At 36.2% G+C, this 16,851-nt stretch overlaps 1 protein-coding gene across 2 annotated transcripts in view; it reads right to left on the reverse strand.

Moving 5' to 3' along the window:
- Positions 1–16,851, reverse strand: part of USH2A (usherin) — a 788,115-nt gene that overhangs the window by 584,563 nt on the left and 186,701 nt on the right. For both annotated transcript variants that reach the window (XM_029229459.1, XM_029229460.1), the window contains 5 exons: positions 16,130–16,288; positions 9,881–10,375; positions 8,580–8,849; positions 6,823–6,992; positions 2,006–2,150 (listed from right to left, as the gene is read on the reverse strand). In XM_029229459.1, coding sequence (XP_029085292.1) covers positions 2,006–2,150; positions 6,823–6,992; positions 8,580–8,849; positions 9,881–10,375; positions 16,130–16,288 — 1,239 coding nt within the window. The remainder of the gene's footprint in view (positions 1–2,005; positions 2,151–6,822; positions 6,993–8,579; positions 8,850–9,880; positions 10,376–16,129; positions 16,289–16,851) is intronic.

The following is a 16,851-nucleotide window of genomic DNA, read 5'->3' on the forward strand; positions in this document are numbered from 1 at the left end:
CTAGTCTCTGGGGACCGGCATGTCTCCATTCAGTTCTTTTAGTTTGTGTCTATGAAAAAACAGAGTAGATCCTATCTAAAGGAGAGAAACTGTCCTAACAGTGCTGAAAACTAGGGCATGTGAGGTGCAGCTGGGAGGTCCCTCAGTACACAGCCTGGAGGAGAGAAGACTTGGCTGGGGGTATTGTTACTGAAGATGTTATTGGAAGTGATGTCATGAGGAAGGTGAATTAGAGTGAGGGCAGCCCGCAAGGGAGTGGAAGGAGAATGTTCAATAGGAACCAGAGGGAGGTATCTTGGATTAGTATCACCTTGAAACTGCGTTTCAAAGAGGTCTCTAAACACGGTAGGATTTGCCAGAGAGGTGTAGTTTCCCCACCACTAAAGGATCAAACACAGGTCGGACAAACACTTGGAAGGAATGTTGCATAGGATATATTAATATTGGCTAGACAGTCACCCTAGGTGACTCTGAAATGTTTTACAACCCTAAGAAGCTGTGATTTCAGTTCTGCTTGGTCACATCATCGGAGTCCCTTTATCCTCCCCTAGATCTCAGGCCAACCTTTGGTTTCTGTGGTTTCTGTTTTCACTTTCTCCAGCCCCCAGGACAGATTCCTCTTTTAATTTTGATCCTCTAGTCCCAAATTATGCCATTTTTTCTAAAAGAGACAGGGAGTCTTCCCCTGTTATCCACACTCTGTAACTCTCTAATAACATAGTATATAAAAATACATAAATATTCTTATAGGAGCATGGCGTTTTTTGTTCAAGCTAGGTACACCATAAATACTTGTACATATAGGTTAAATATGTAAAAACGCAAAGAGTTCAGTCAGAGATAATAAAACATAATTACTTGGAACTTTGGAGTCATTCTCATTATTGAAAAAAAAATTTTTTTTTTTTTGGCCGTGCCACATAGCACGTGGGGATCTTAGTTCCTCAACCAGGGATTGAACCCGTGCCCCTTGCACTGGGAGCACAGAGTCTTAACCACTGGACTGCCAGGGAAGTCCCCATCATCGGTGGACAAGTTGAAGAAGCAAAATTACTTCTTATATTTGAAGTTTGTTGTATATCGATACAAGATAATTTGAGCCAAACAAGTTTTTCCAGAACGAAAACAAAATAAAACAAGACAAAAACTATGGAATTGTATATGAAGACAGTAAGGAAGAAAGTCTAAGGAGTATTTTCATAGCTAAACATGTTTGCATGCTATCTGTCATTCGCCTAGGAGTCTCTTAACCTCCTCACATCTGGACATTTCCTTAAAGAGCACCAGGAATCTAAGCCTTGTTGGATGCTGACAGAAAAACTGATTTGAAAATATCCTAAATGGTAAGTAATTGGGTTATATAGGTGTTAATAATACCTGTAATCAAGTTTGTGTGAACCTAATTTGTCGTAAGTGAAGGAAGCAAAAAATTATACAAACTATTTCTTGGTAAGATTATACTTCATAACAAGTCGTTATTTCAATTTTATGTACTTAGGAGCTTCATATTCATAATAAACAGATTAATAAGCACACTACTGCCTATCCAATAAAGGCAAAATATGACACCAGGGCAACCCAGTAATTTCTGCATGTCTGCTGTTAGCTCCATGGGGCAGGAGGGGATAGACCAAATCCCACACAAAAAAAGTTAGGATTGAGAGGAGGAGTATTCTGAGTCCTCAGAAGAAGCCTGCCAAACACTTCAAACAATTGTTGGGACACCTTTAGGACTTAGGGTGGTGGGAGCCCTGTAGTCACTCTGCATCTAATTATGTTTCTTATGGTGACACAGTTGCAACTCAGGAATGTTCAGGGCTCTTAAGTTTCTTTTTCTGTGTCATCTTTTTCTATGTCAAGGTCAGTAGCAATAAGGGCTAGTGAGGGAGAAGGAGGAAGCAGAAAAGACAAATATTATGTCCAAACTAAAGAAGGTATTGAGCTTTGTAGGTGTTTTGTTTATAAATACACAATGTATTTTTCATGTCCTTTAGAACTTGCTTACCTGCTGCTAAAGTCCGTCCTCCTCCCGAAGCACTGGTTATACAACCAACTGAATTGCACAAAGAAATAGTAAAGTTGTATATCCTATAAGGTTGTAGTCCTTTTACAATATAAGACAGTTCTTGGGATTTAGCAGTGCACAACACCTGTGAAGCAAAAAAAACAGAAGTCAGATAATAGATAATCAGTGTGAAATATTAGCTTGACAAGCAAAGTTCCAGGAATTCTGACAGGGGGAATTATTGCCAACCATGATTAGGAAAAGGAATTATTTTTGAAGGGCCTCAACAAGCTAGGATTTAATTGATAATTGTACAATCACACTGCTTTATGAGGTAATAATCCAGTTCCTGAGTGGATAAATGAGGAATCCGAGTTATTGCCTCATAAAGCAGCATGGTGGTGCAGTTCGTGTCACTGATGGTACAGATAAAGAATGGTGACACTGTCATTGTTATCGTGAAAAAGTCCAAATAAAACCACGGGGCTTGGCCAAAATGAACCCAGGGCAGTAATGCCCACATGCTAGGTGATGGAGCTGGTACAGAAAGATGTCACTATGTTCAATCAATCCCATCATTTGTTTTTAAAAAAAAAAAGCCACAGGAAGGAAAAGGGGAAAAAAGGAAAGATTACTGAGCACCCACATGAAGTCAATTCTCAATTATCTTTCTTGTACAACTGAGCATAAGCAGATTGATCAGTTACATTTTTTTTTTGAAATACTGTCTTTATCACACATTTTCAAATGAAAATAGCAGATTTGAGCAAAGGAGACTCTATGGTCCATAAACAAGTAATTAAACAATAAGCACTGAGAGCTTGTCCTGTCATTATAACTAGAATTGATCAAAAGCAACCATGTAAATTTGCTTAGTCTGTAGATACAAAGACCACTGGTGATTATACTCAGGAAAAAAAAGTCATTAAAATGGATAGTCTGACAGCAAGCATGAGTACGAAGCTATTTTTCTAAGGGATACTGATATACATTCATATGAAATAATCTTCCATAAATATAAATACTACAGCTAACTGTAAAGATTAATAACATTTGGAGTCAATTTCTAGATTTTGTTTTCCCTTTAGGAGTACAATAAAATTCATTTGGAATATGTGCCTGGGTACTGACTTTAAAATTTCATAAACTGAGTAGTTCTAGAAAGCAGTGTGTTTGGAATATAAATTATATTGCTTACATAACATTTTTCAGAAATAAAGGTGACTTTGGAGATTCAAAATATCTAGGAATAATTTCAAACACTGGCACCATTTTCTTGCAATTACAGTTAGAAATCAGAAAAGCATCAAACACTGAATTATTAATCTTTTTTCCAATTTTAAAATGGCTACTTAGGTTTTGAAGATATAAACTTTTTTCTTTTGTGCAATGTGATTTAAAATTTTCTAAGAAAAATAAAACTTTGAAATGAGTAAATCTTACTTAATATTGCTATAAGATTTATCTCATTTAGCACAATCTTCATGGGATTTAATGTAGATTTTTAGAAAATGAAATTGTTTTTAAGATAAAATACATTAAGGTATTTCTTATTTAATTTAAAAACTTGAATCATTTTTAAACAAGTTATTCTTTGTCTCAAGAACACATCATGAGGGAGGGGATGAACAATATGGAGGTTCCTTAAAAAACTAAAAATAGAACTACCATACGACCCAGCAATCCCACTACCGGGCATATACCCCGAGAAAACCATAATTCAAAAAGAGTCATGTACCACAATGTTCACTGCAGCTCTATTTACAATAGCCAGGGCATGGAAGCAACCTAAGTGTCCATCAAGAGATGAATGGATAAAGAAGATGTGGCACATATATACAATGGAATATTACTCAGCCATAAAAAGAAACAAAATTGAGTTATTTGTAGTGAGGTGGATGAACCTAGAGTCTGTCATACAGAGTGAAGTAAGTCAGAAAGAGAAAAATAAATACCATATGATAACACATACATATGGAATCTAAAAAACAAAAAAAAATGGTCATGAAGAACCTAGGGGCAAGATGGGAATAAACACACAGACCTACTAGAGAATGGACTTGAGGACACGGGGAGGGGGAAGGGTAAGTTGGGACAAAGTGAGAGAGTGGCATGGACATATATACACTACCAAATGTAAGGTAGATAGCTAGTGGGAAGCAGCCGCATAGCACAGGGAGATCAGCTCGGTGCTTTGTGATCACCTAAAGGGGTGGGATAGGGAGGGCGGGAGGGAGAGGTAAGAGGGAGGAGATATGGGGATATATGTATATGTATAACTGATTCACTTTGTTATAAAGCAGAAACTAACACACCATTGTAAAGCAATTATACTCCAATAAAAAGGTTAAAAAAAAAAGAGGGAGGGGATATGGGGACATGTGTACGCATAGGGCTGATTCGCTTTGTTGTGCAACAGAAACACAGTATTGTGAAGCAATTATACTCCAATAAAGATCTATTTAAAAAAAAATTTTTAAAGAACACAAAATGAAACGTAATAAAGATAAAATGTAGACTAATACTAATTTTGATGAAATTTTACTTCTTCTCTACATATAGTTGTTATAAATTACATGATTTTTAAGAGACACTTATCCTAGAGCTTGGGGCATGCAAAATCATCACTCAGATAAACTGTGTCTTTATCATGTACATAGACTCATCTTAACAAGTCTTAAAGGATGTACCTAATTGAAAGTTTTTGTGGGATTAATCTTTAAAGAGGTGAGAAGAACTTTGTAGGAGTTTAAAATACTACAATGATAATAGCATCACTTCTATATATGTCTTCTACCACATTCTTAGGTAAAGATCCTTTAACAGTTATTTTTACAGTAGGCTTTCCCCAGAAATTTTGGCTATTTATTTACCAAGATTATAACAAGACATGCTCAGGTCAGTGTGGATACAAATTTAATTGTTGAGAACATAAAAAATTTGACTTTGCCACTTGTGATTTCACTTTCTTGAATATATGATTAGGTAGATGAATGTTTGCAGGAGAGGGTATAAGAGGGAGAATAAAATGACATATCTATATTCTTATTTTAATTCAGACACAAAGAAAAGACTTTTAAACAAACAGAAGATTTATATACATAAATTTTGTCAATATAAAAATTTTCCTGTCCCATTGAATAATATTTTATAAAATGTAATGTAGCCATATCCCATTAATAATCACTAATAATAACAATATCTAATATTTGTCAAGCTCTACAAAAACTGTATAGATAAGCAGAAATTGTTTTCCCATTTTACACATGAATAAAACCTGAAGCACAGAGATGTGTGATATGGCAAGTAATTGGTAAAAGCGGGATAAAAACAAGTTGATTTCTGGGATGTGTTGTATAAACTATGGTTTTTTTTTTCTTATCTTAGTTCCTTGGAATAGAATATTATAATACAGGTAACAGCCAGAACGCATAATATGCTGTGCTAGCTGGTAATCCAAACCCACATGTCATCCACCATTCTGACACTGCTGGCTCAATCTCAACTCCTACCTATGACTCCTCGGAGGAACCTTAAGACTTGTGAGAGTAGAAAAATGTGGTTTGGTTTGCGGATGGGTTGTCTTAGTATGTGGTTAATGAAGTCAAAAATGGGTGCTGGCTGCTCTATAGCTCCATTCAGGGATGGTCCTAAAGCCCAGCAATAAAAAGAAATCCTTTCAATGGGCAAAACTTTAGGTAGTGCACCTGGTGATTTATCCTGTGTGGAAAGGGAAGGGTCCCTGAATTATATGGCTGTGGTTTGGTTGTATTGAACATGGCCATAAAAGAAAAAAAGACTAGAAAATCAGGAACTAGGATGTCTAGGGAAGAAGAATGTGGATAGGCCCACGGGACAGGGCATCAAGTAAGTGCGAAGATCTTTTCATGTCCTGTTAATGTCCTCCAAAGAGCATCTTCCTCAGAAGAGATGCTGAACAGCCAAGTATGCAGAATGACTTGTCCAGTTGACATCAGCCGGTCTTTGTCATTGGTCACTCTTATGCTGATAGAAAGGACACTGGTCACACCATAAACTGGAGGGTAACAGGAGCCTCTCATCCTCCAGGATTATTATACATATCAAATGAATCAGTCTATGTACACAGTAAAGCCTCAGTAATCTTTACCTATGATCATTATTCTCATTACTGCTGGCTGGATATAACTCACTAGAAGGAAATATGTCACTACATATCCCAAACCTTGAACATGTTCACAGCCTTTGCTATAAGCTGTGATAAACTGCATCCCTCAGAATTTATTCTTAGGAAACAGAAATATGCAAAATGTACATATAAGATGTTCTTATCAATGTCATTTAGATTTCCAAGAGAATTAATACAATAGACATTTCAATTGATTGTGGATTGGTTGAATCATTATTGTGCACCCATATGATAGTACACAGCTACTGAATGTCAGCTTCCTGCAAGATATTTAAGGATATATGCTAAGTGGAAAAAGCAGATTTCATGAAACAAAGTTATACCAACTTTATTTCCATATACCCTTATATTAGGAAAAATGAGTGATATAAGTATTTAGAGCCTTGTATATATAAATATTATATTAAGAAACGAATGCCCCCTTTAAGGATTGTACTGGGTTGGCCAAAAACTTCATTCGGTTTTAAGTAAAAATAAGACATATTTTTCATTTTCACCAAGAAATTTATTGAATGTATTCATTAACTGAGCAAACATTTTGGCCAACCCAATATAAATGAAAATTCTGTCAGAATTCTGCAAATACAGAAAATGTCAATATGAAGACATAATTCAATTCTGAAAGGTCGTTAGTTGAAAATAACAATACCTGTGAAAACACCACCGGACTAGATTGTTGAGGTGATTGTTCAGAAACCATACTGACGTTATACCCCACAACTTTTCCTCTTGTCACATTATCTGCTGGCATCTCCCAGGACACATTGAGCGAGTACGGTGAGAGGGCGGAGACTGAAGGAGGGGTCATGAATACAGGCGCTGTTAACAACAACAATAACAACAGCCAAGACAATGAATGCTGTATTCACAGGTTTTCAACCTGAATTCACACATTTATCCTAGTTTCTGAAACTCCTCACTCCTTACGTAATATTCTAATTTTTAAAAATCAAAGAAGATGCTGGTGTGTATAAAAGCTACTCACTCACTTATTTTTATATCTGCAAGGATGTTCTCCACCTTCACATTACTAACAAAGATATTTTCCATTTACAAAATTAAAAAATAGGAATTTGCTTGTGTTCATAAAGGTAACTAGTAGATAGCTGGAGAGGAAACCATAGGTCTTATGACGTCTTTGAAAGGAGAAGCCACAAAAACAATATGTCTCAGTCCACAAAGTTTAGAACAATGCATAGTGACATACTGGACTTCTTATGTAGAGAAGTAATTCACTGAGCTCCTGGGAGAATATTACTCTTTAGAAAGAGGGAAATCGAAAATGTTCTAAATAACCCCGAAGAAATTCGAAAAGTTTTCAGTAAATCTGGATTGAAATGTTCAGGGACATACACACATACATTCTCCCCCTGCCATCCTTGAGATCTTAATATGGATTTTAAATGTGCTAACCAAAGGTGTATTATCAAAGGACCTCATTGCACTTTCATTAGCCAGTGACCCATACGATTATGAGGGTCCAGTATTGCTGTTTCATCCATTACTTTTCATTTCTGACCTTGACTTTCCCCTTCCGGAATGCCATGGCTCATCACTTGTGCTATCATGGCCCTATTATTTGGACAAGATGGCTGGGAGTCATTAAGAGATGCTCAAGCACAATGCACATTTTATTCATGAAATGATTCCCTTGGACATCAAACTTGAAGCTACACTTACCCTCCACAGTCCGAACAGATCCAATTTAAATCGGGATGTGGGTTTCTTTGTATATCTATAGATTCAAAGCATAACAAAAGTGTAGTTTTTTTGTCAAGGGCTCATGAAATTTGAAGTGTTTATAATATAAAGAATGAGGTGGAGGATTAAAAATATCTCATTTGCCTTAGTAAAGCTATCTTAAGAAAATTAAAACTTTTCACCATCTTTCCTTACCATATTGCCAACTGCTTATAAACACACTTGTAAATTATAGATTTTGATGTCTGGGATTATATTTTAAGGTACAATTTGGTATCTAAGCTATTTGTTTTGGAAAGAGAAAGAAAAACAAAAACAGATTTGTGAAACTGGTAACAGTTATATCTTCCACTGAACATAAATTGTACTGAATTTGGAGCAAGATGGGACATATGGCCAGCCCACTTCAGGACTGGAAACCAATTGCTATTTTTGACAAGCATTCCCAAAAGACTATAACTACAGTTAAGTCATTTTGGCGCCTTGAAGTAACAACTAAAACATTATTTTTTTCCCTAGAACTTACTGCAAGAACTTTGTGACCTTGAGTTATCTATGAAACCAATCTATGCATTCAATATTTCCTTGGTTTATGTAAATGTACAGCTCTTGCTTTTCGAATGTATTTAGTGCTGTTGACTTTACTTTGAGGCAATATTTTCATTCAGGAGTTTCCAAAGTAGAGTTCAAAGCATTAGTCTTCACCTGATTCTCCCGTTCTTCCTGTGGTCCAGGCAGAAGACACACTCCCAGCCATGTTCACAGCTAAGACTCTAAACTTGTACTTGGTGTACGGCTCCAAGCCAGTGATGATTGTGGTTGGTTCGGGAGGTTCTAATGCATTTTCATTGGCTGATTCTGCAAGTGGGTAAGGACTGAGCCAGCCACTGCTCTGAAAAACTCGACTTTCTGCTGACCTGGTTTCTCCATTAGATCTCAGTCTTTTCATGTATAGTTCATATCTTATAATTATGCCTAGAAAAGTGAAACGGTGAACAAAGAGGACTTATTAGACAAATGGGCTATTTTAGGGGTGGGGTGATGTTAGGTAGGTTATGTGAAGAGTCCTGGCTTTCCTTGTGCTTCTGACTCAATTACCTGTCTATTTTCTTGGTAATCCACATGATAGGTACTTATTAAAAAAAAAACCAAACTACAAGTTGATAGCTACATGAATGCATATTACTGAAAAGCATATTCATGGAAAATGAAAACAGCGCAAAAGTATACAAACACAAAATAACTATAATTTATGATAGGTAAATTCAATATTTTTCAGGATGATTGGTCATAATTTATGCTAAGAATGGCTATCTCTTTTCGGAAATTTGATCACTGTACCTTCAATTTGTATAGTTTCAAATTTGGGGATTTTGATTTGATTATCTGCTTAACATAAGCCTTGTTTACATAAATATTAGAATATTACAGTTCATTTCCACCTCGTTTTATCAAGTAACTTAAAAATCCTAAGAAAAAAGCTTTTGTTATAATACGTACATGATATTAAATTACTAAAAATCTACGAAGGTGTGCTGGCCTGTATAACCAAGGGTTCAATTATATAAGCCCAAAAATTAACTTAATGGAGTCAGCTAGCCTATATACATATTTTTTGTATTATTTCATATCTTCTTCTTGCTTAAAAGAAAATTTACTGCTTATGGGTGCCCTCACTTGTGACACAGTCACATATAATGCATTTCCTAAGTGAGTTTCAAATTAGAAACATCATTTGTGTTATGGCAGATGTCACTAAGAGCAAAGATAATATTAGCCTTCTAGGGGGCAATTTAAATGAGTGGAATTTGTTATTAGATTAAAGAAATATACTTATTCTACTAACCAGGACAAATAGTATATCTTTAGAAATTGTTTCCCAATTATGACATCATGCAGTTATAAAACTGAAAATGGTTGTCAGAATCTTATTGCACAATTCCAAATACCCAGATTCTCCTCCACGTTTTACCCAAGAATGGGAAATCTCGGCCTTGAATTCCTACCATTTGGTTCCATCGGTGGAGCCCATTCTACGTGAAGCTCTGTGGAACTGATCTTCCGCACCTCGGGTGGACCCAGCCTTTGGGGAGGTGCCTGGGCTGTGGTCACTGTCAGAGGGGTGCTGTGTAAACAGCCTCCACTAGTACACGCCTGTACAGCAAAACGGTATTTGGTGAATGGAACCAGATTCCAGATGGTAGCGGTGGTTTCAAGACCTTCATAGGGAACACAGGGCTGGATGCCATCTAGAGGAGCACAGGACAAAATATATTTCTCGATAGGACCAGAACGATTTGAAGGTACAGCCCAGGTAAGTGTCACAGAGTCTGAGCTAATAGGACTGATATAACTTAAGTTCAGGCTTCCCTCTGGGGCCCCTGGTTTTGTCCTGTAGGTGACAGCTGCACTCCTTGTTGAACCACTCAAGCTGCTGGTCTCGAGGTAATAGGAATAGGAGGTATATGGTGACAGCGCAGTGTCTAAGAAGTACTGAATATCTGAAATTTAAAAAAAAAAAGAAAAGAGTTACATTCCACAAATTGGCAAGGAAACATTTCTAATTATTTTTCTGTTATATAACATAACTACATTAAACTACACCAATCCACCCTTTTGAATAAAAGTATGGTTCATATTTTTAAAAACTGAGATGAAGCAAATACTGGTTACTTTTATTGTGCAGTACAATATAAGAAAAGTGCCTTTTGTAATGATGCATATTTAGAAGCTAAAGCTTTTGTTTTGTTCTTTGTATGATACAGCGTCCTTTTTTATATGCTAGAAACCTAATGCCCAAGGTGATGGTATTAGGAGGTGGGGGGACTTTGAAAAATGATGACATCATGAGGGTGGAGTCCACACAGGGCATTAGTACCCTTGCAAAAGAGGGCCCAGAAAAATCCCTCATCCCTTTCACCATGTGAGGACACAGCGAGAAGTTGGCAGACTGCAACCCCGAAGAGGGCCGTCATCAGAACCCAACCGTGCTGGCACCCTGACTTTGGACTTCTAGCCTCCAGAACACTGAGAAATAAATTTCTGTTGTTTAGAAGCCACTCAGCCTGTGGTATTTTGTTATAGCAGCCTAAAGAGACTAAGGCAGTGACCAGTTGAGTGAAGGGTTATTTTGACATTCTGTTACATATGTCATTGCAAATTCTTCATGAAAATATGTTGAATATCAGACTAGAGTCCAGTCAGGTCACAGAAAGCACGGAGTAATCTGAACAAGGAAAGTGGAATACACAGAATGATTGAGTACAAAAGGGTTTTACTTACTTAGGGGACCAGAAACCTCTAAAGAATGCGGGAAGAGAAGAGACAGAGACAGGGAAAAATCATGACCCCCAGGGCTGAAGCAGAGCACCTAGGGAAGGAACAGAACTGGAAGAGATAAGACCTGGGATGAGATCAGACTTCGTTGGACAGGGTGCAACCGTGACCCACTTGACGGTGAAGTTCGCTGAGGTTCCATGAAGGCAGAACTCCCTTGGGATCTGGCCTCTAGCACCTCAGGTGCTCTACAGAGAAAAAACTTACTGGCAGAGTGCCAAGGAAAGCAAAGCTGCCCAAGGGTAGCTTGGCAGCTGTGTATGGCTGAACATCACTTGGTGAGTGATCTCCTGAGAGGGGTGCACACCAGAACCAGGAAGAGAAACCTCCATCTCCTGCAGGATCCCTCCAACACCCTCTACTGATAGAGTGCAACATCATACCGGCTAGTAAAGGAGAAATGTTTACAGGTTCCAGCTCCATTACCACAAAGCAGGCAATGAAGCCAAGGTTTGAAACGGAGAGGCAACAAATTGATAACTTGTACAAGTATACACTAAAAACTCTTTTATGAGACCATGATCTTTAGCCATATTCTTGGGAAACACTTCCTTGGGAAGCATATAAAATGACTGATGTGTTATTTATAATAGGAAATGTTTAAATAAATTAAAGTTGAATTTCTTAATGAGTTATATTAGTCTAATATTACATTAATAGGATTCTAATATTATATTAGTTAGTTAAAACAATAGTGATGAAGACCATACAGCAATACGAGAAAAAATATGAAATGTAATACTGCATAGACTTGATTATTATGCAAAATAAACTGAAGTACATATTCTCCCAGAAATTTTCCAAAATGAAATTCGTTTTTGCACTAGAATGCTGGAATTGTGACGCTTTAATTTTTTTTCCTTTAAATTTTCTTAATTGGATATACCACTTTTATAATAAAAAGTTATACAACTTCAAATCAAAATCAGGCGTTTAGAGAAATTATTGCACAAGAACATCATGAAATTCCTCTTTAGAGATGCACTGGGTCACAATATTGGCTGACCCCAGCCCCCGTGTGTGGCATTCTCACCCACCAGAGCTACATGGAGCTGTGCAAGTTGCCTGAATTAACCTTATTTTCTCACACACACCTTCATGCCTTGTCTTGTACAATTTCTTCCATGAGAGTAATTCTTCCTCTACTGTGGTATCTGGTTAATTCACCTCACATCACCCGCTTTTGTGGAACTTTCAATGGTTCTCAATCACTATCTCTGCCCTCACAGGCATGGTTGCTTCTTACCCCTCCTCCAGTTATAGGATACTCAGAAATATTCTAAAAATATTTCTTAATACTCTTAAGTCTATTCTGGTACAATATTTAATATATTACTTTGTAATCTTGGTTTATTTATCTATATCTCTTTTCAATAATGAGAACTGTTCCTTCCATCCTTGTATTTCTAGTGGCTGGTACCGTTCCTGGTCTGCAGTAAGCAGTGAACAAAGCAGTGAACAAAGAATGAATGAATGATTCTTCATATACACATTTTTTTTCTAGGAAATAGTATTAAGACCCTTATAATAAAAAACATTATTTTCATCTATTCTGTTTTCATTCTTATCCCCCTGCTTATATTTTCTGGGTTTTTTAGGTTTATTTCTCTCAGAGGTAACTGAACCATCTTACCCTTGTTACATTGATCCTTTGATGTGGTATAGAATAATAAATGATAATGACATTAAAGGTAGAAATGAAATCCCAGAGTTCACTAAGATACAGTGTTGTTTAAAACTCTCATCTTAAACTATGTTAATGTCCCTAGTGACGTAAGCAATGGTCACACGTAGACATAATCTTCCTCTAGTTTTCCTGTGAAAGCATTTCCCTGGAGTAACATTTAAGGACTATCTCCCCACTCATGGTGACCCAAAGGAGGAAAGATTTAACCGATTGTGAATTTGGGTGGGGGGGGGGGAAAGGAAAGCATCCCCAGCCCACTGATTTCTTTTCTAATCTGTCTTCCTGCAGGAGAAAATGTATATTTTCCAATCTGGCTTCTATTAATAATGATGATGATTGTTATTTTTCATTTCCATCTTATAGATGGAATCCTTACGTCTAGTTCCCCTTTAGTTTCAAACTCAAGTAGGAAAAGATAATATGATTTACTGACCACCCCTTAAAACTTCAATACTATCAAAAGTGTGCTGTTCCCTACAATAGCTGTTCTCTTCACCCCTATAACACATAAAATACCTATTGGCAGCCCTAATCGTGACTGCAGGGGTGATGGTATTAGGTGCTGATTATGTAATGCCCACTGTGCTAACTTACACCTTTCTCTTCTACTCTTGAAAACTAATTAGGATGCAAAATGAGTGAAATGTTGCCTAGGGGAACCACTGACTATACCTTAACTTCCTTTTAAAAAGTTATTTATAAACTTTAAAATTATTCCATCATTACTAGCAGGTATTACTAAGAACAAATAATTTGCAAGATCTAAAAATGAAAATACCGGTGTGTTATGATCTTAGGTTGGAAACTACTGCCCTGGAGAATCCCTTAGTGCATCAGGCCAGCTAGGAAAAGTTTTATTCTAACAGGGAATTCTATAATGGTCTCAACCAAATGGCCAAACTTGCTTGGAAGACACACTATTAATTTTCTTTGAAAAGTTCAATGATTCTCCACCTATAATTCCAAATGCCTTTATTTAACCCAAAGATTTGTGTTCATACGACTGGATATAAGTACTGTTTCCTCTTCATATTACACATGCTATCCACACACTGGAAATAGAGTAATAAACATGAGGGTATTATTAGAATGATACAAAATTCTGACAGCATTAACCAATTGTTCTTACTGTTCAAATGCCATCATGCAGATAATTTGCATATCATTAATTATAGTGATTGTCAAGAAATGCCAGAAGTGGCATTTTTTAATGAAAAGTAAGGATTTAAGAAATAATACCTGTTTGATAGGATTATATAAATTTCTGATTAGTGAACGAGCACACATTTATTGTGTAAGAAACTGTTATTTGGATTCTATATTAGTGCAATCATGAAAAAGAGCCAGAGTGTTGTACTCACATGTAATGTTCTCTAAAATAGATCACTATATGTTACTATGTAAAACATGCCTCTGGGTTGAAGGGTATAATTGAGGTTTAATTTTACTATTGAATTAACCTATATGGAAAATAGAGTGACCCTAATATACAACTTAAGAAATAATTCAACCAGTAATAGTGTCATCTTCAAAATCACTTTCAATATTTTAATAACTCTCTCTTCTTCTACCACAAAAACTTAAGTTTCAGGACACCTGGATCATGCTGACATTTGGAAGAAAATAAACATTCTAGTAGCAGGTTTTTAGGATGCTTTGCCAACATGGCAGATGTAGACAGATGTTCCTTTCCCTTTGCAATCTGCATTATAAAGTTCAGAGCTTCCATTAACTTCAAAGAAGACTAGAGGCACTGAAGAGACATTTAGAGTTAACACAGAGTACTGAATGTAATAACATAAGTCATACAGAACTGGGTGCAAAATGTAACCTACTATAATATACACAAAATAAAACTGTATGCTATGCAAAAGTTGTAACGCCAATCAATATGTCAAAACAAGGGCACCTTCCTAATCATTTTCAGAAAGATTATGGAACTTCAGTGTTTTTACATAGCTTTATATACTTTTCTAATTAATTAATCATGTTAAACTAGAATTTGGAAAACTGGGTCTTAAACAAAGAGAACAGCATGGAAACCTGAATTGGAATCACTGTTTCAATGTTTCTTAAACTAGTTTCTTAAACTAGCTTGTAGCTAAACATGACCAAAGCAAACATCAGAGAAGACAGGGCTGGAAGAAAATTTCCAAGTTTTCCTTCTGTCTTTAGGGGAAAAAGTATCTAAAACATCTGAGTAAATCTTTTTAAGATAATGTGTCTAAATAGTTTGATTTCTACAAGCTCCTTCAAAATCTTCATAATAGTTTCAGGTGCAAAGATAGTCTTCATGGTTTGTTCACATCCTTCTCTCAATTTAGTTCCATGTTGCTGGGTTTTACCTCTGTGGAAATGGCAATGTATGCATAAAATTATACTATTTGCTTGAATGTTAGGACTCTGATTTCCCTTTTTGAAAAGTCCATTTTTCAACCTGAGAATTTAAAATGTGAACCCCTTATAACAGAAATATTTGATAAATTTTCTATAATCCTTATACTCAGAAAAATGATAGACCAGTTTGTTGTAAGTCTTCCAGTATTTTTATATATTTTAAATTAAAATATAATTCATAGATTATTTTAATATCTTTTAGTTACCTTAAACAGTATTTCATGGACGTTTCCCATTCATTAATAACTAAACTAAGAGAGTACTTTATAGGTGACCATATTCTACAATTTACTTAATAATGCACCAGATTCTATTATGTCATGTACCATGATTTGCTGAAAGTTTGTTGAATGTCTGACTTTTTCCAATATTTTGCAATTACAAATAGTGCAGGTTTGGACATATTTTGTGATTTGGTGTCCCTTTATGACTATTCATTTGAGATACATTTTCTAAAGTAGGTTTGCTGAGTCAAATGGTTTGCAAAAGGTTTCTCATATATTTTAACAAGTTATCCCACGCGAAAAGTCATACCAATGAACCCTCACAGATAGCCCAGCAGTTTATGTAAGTTCTAGCTTCTCCATATCCTCATTAATCCTGGAAAGGGTAATTTGTTTTCATCTTTGAGGCTCTGATAAGCATTCATGTCTTAACAAATAATAAGCATCTCATTTTCACTGCGTTTCTTTGATTACTAGTGAGATTTGTAATTCTCTCTCTGCTGAAACACTCCATGCTAGACAACAACATGTCTCCTCAATGTCAAAGAACTTAACTAATGTATCAATTTTCAGAATATTATATCTTTCCATCACCAAACCTTGAAACTCACTGTATGGGTATTGATCTTCAATTGTGTAGATTTCAAAACCATCCCTGAATAAACTGTAAGTGAGCCAGTGGGCATTTGGAGAATCAGGTGGACTCCAGGAAACACTGATAGCAGAAGAATTTTGAACTTTTCCTCTGGGTGGAGGTTGCTGGGATGGAGCTAAATTACAATGGAGAGAGCATGTATCAGCAAAGGCAATCAATAAGGACACAAGTAAACTTAAGTAAGATATCCAGCAAAGAGGTCTTTCTGATTCAGGATTACTTTATCAAGAAGACATGTGGTTTACCAAGACATTAATAAACAAAGGGTATACATCATGAGTTCTCTAAAACACAGCTTTTTATCTATAAACATAAGATACGTTTGTAGGTCAATGCAGCTGACATGAATGTGGTTGGGGGGAAAGAAAACCACAAAAGTTTACATAAGCACTTTTTTTTACTGAAGTATAGTTGACTTACAATATTATATTCGTTTCAGGTGTATAACATAGTGATTTGATACTTGTATAGATAATGCACCATACAGAGTTATTACAGCATTATTAACTATATTCCCTGTGCTGTACACTACATCCCTGTGACTTATTTATTCTGTAACTGGAAGTTTGTACTTCTTAATCCCCTTCACCTATTTCACCCATTCCCCGCCTCCCCTCTGGCAACCATTGGTTTGTTCTCTGTATCCATGAGTTTGTTTCTGTTTTGTTCTATTTGCTC

The sequence above is a fragment of the Monodon monoceros genome, unplaced genomic scaffold (genome assembly GCF_005190385.1).
Source record: "Monodon monoceros isolate NGI ecotype Baffin Bay Population unplaced genomic scaffold, NGI_Narwhal_1 Super_Scaffold_18, whole genome shotgun sequence".
NCBI lineage: Eukaryota > Metazoa > Chordata > Mammalia > Artiodactyla > Monodontidae > Monodon > Monodon monoceros.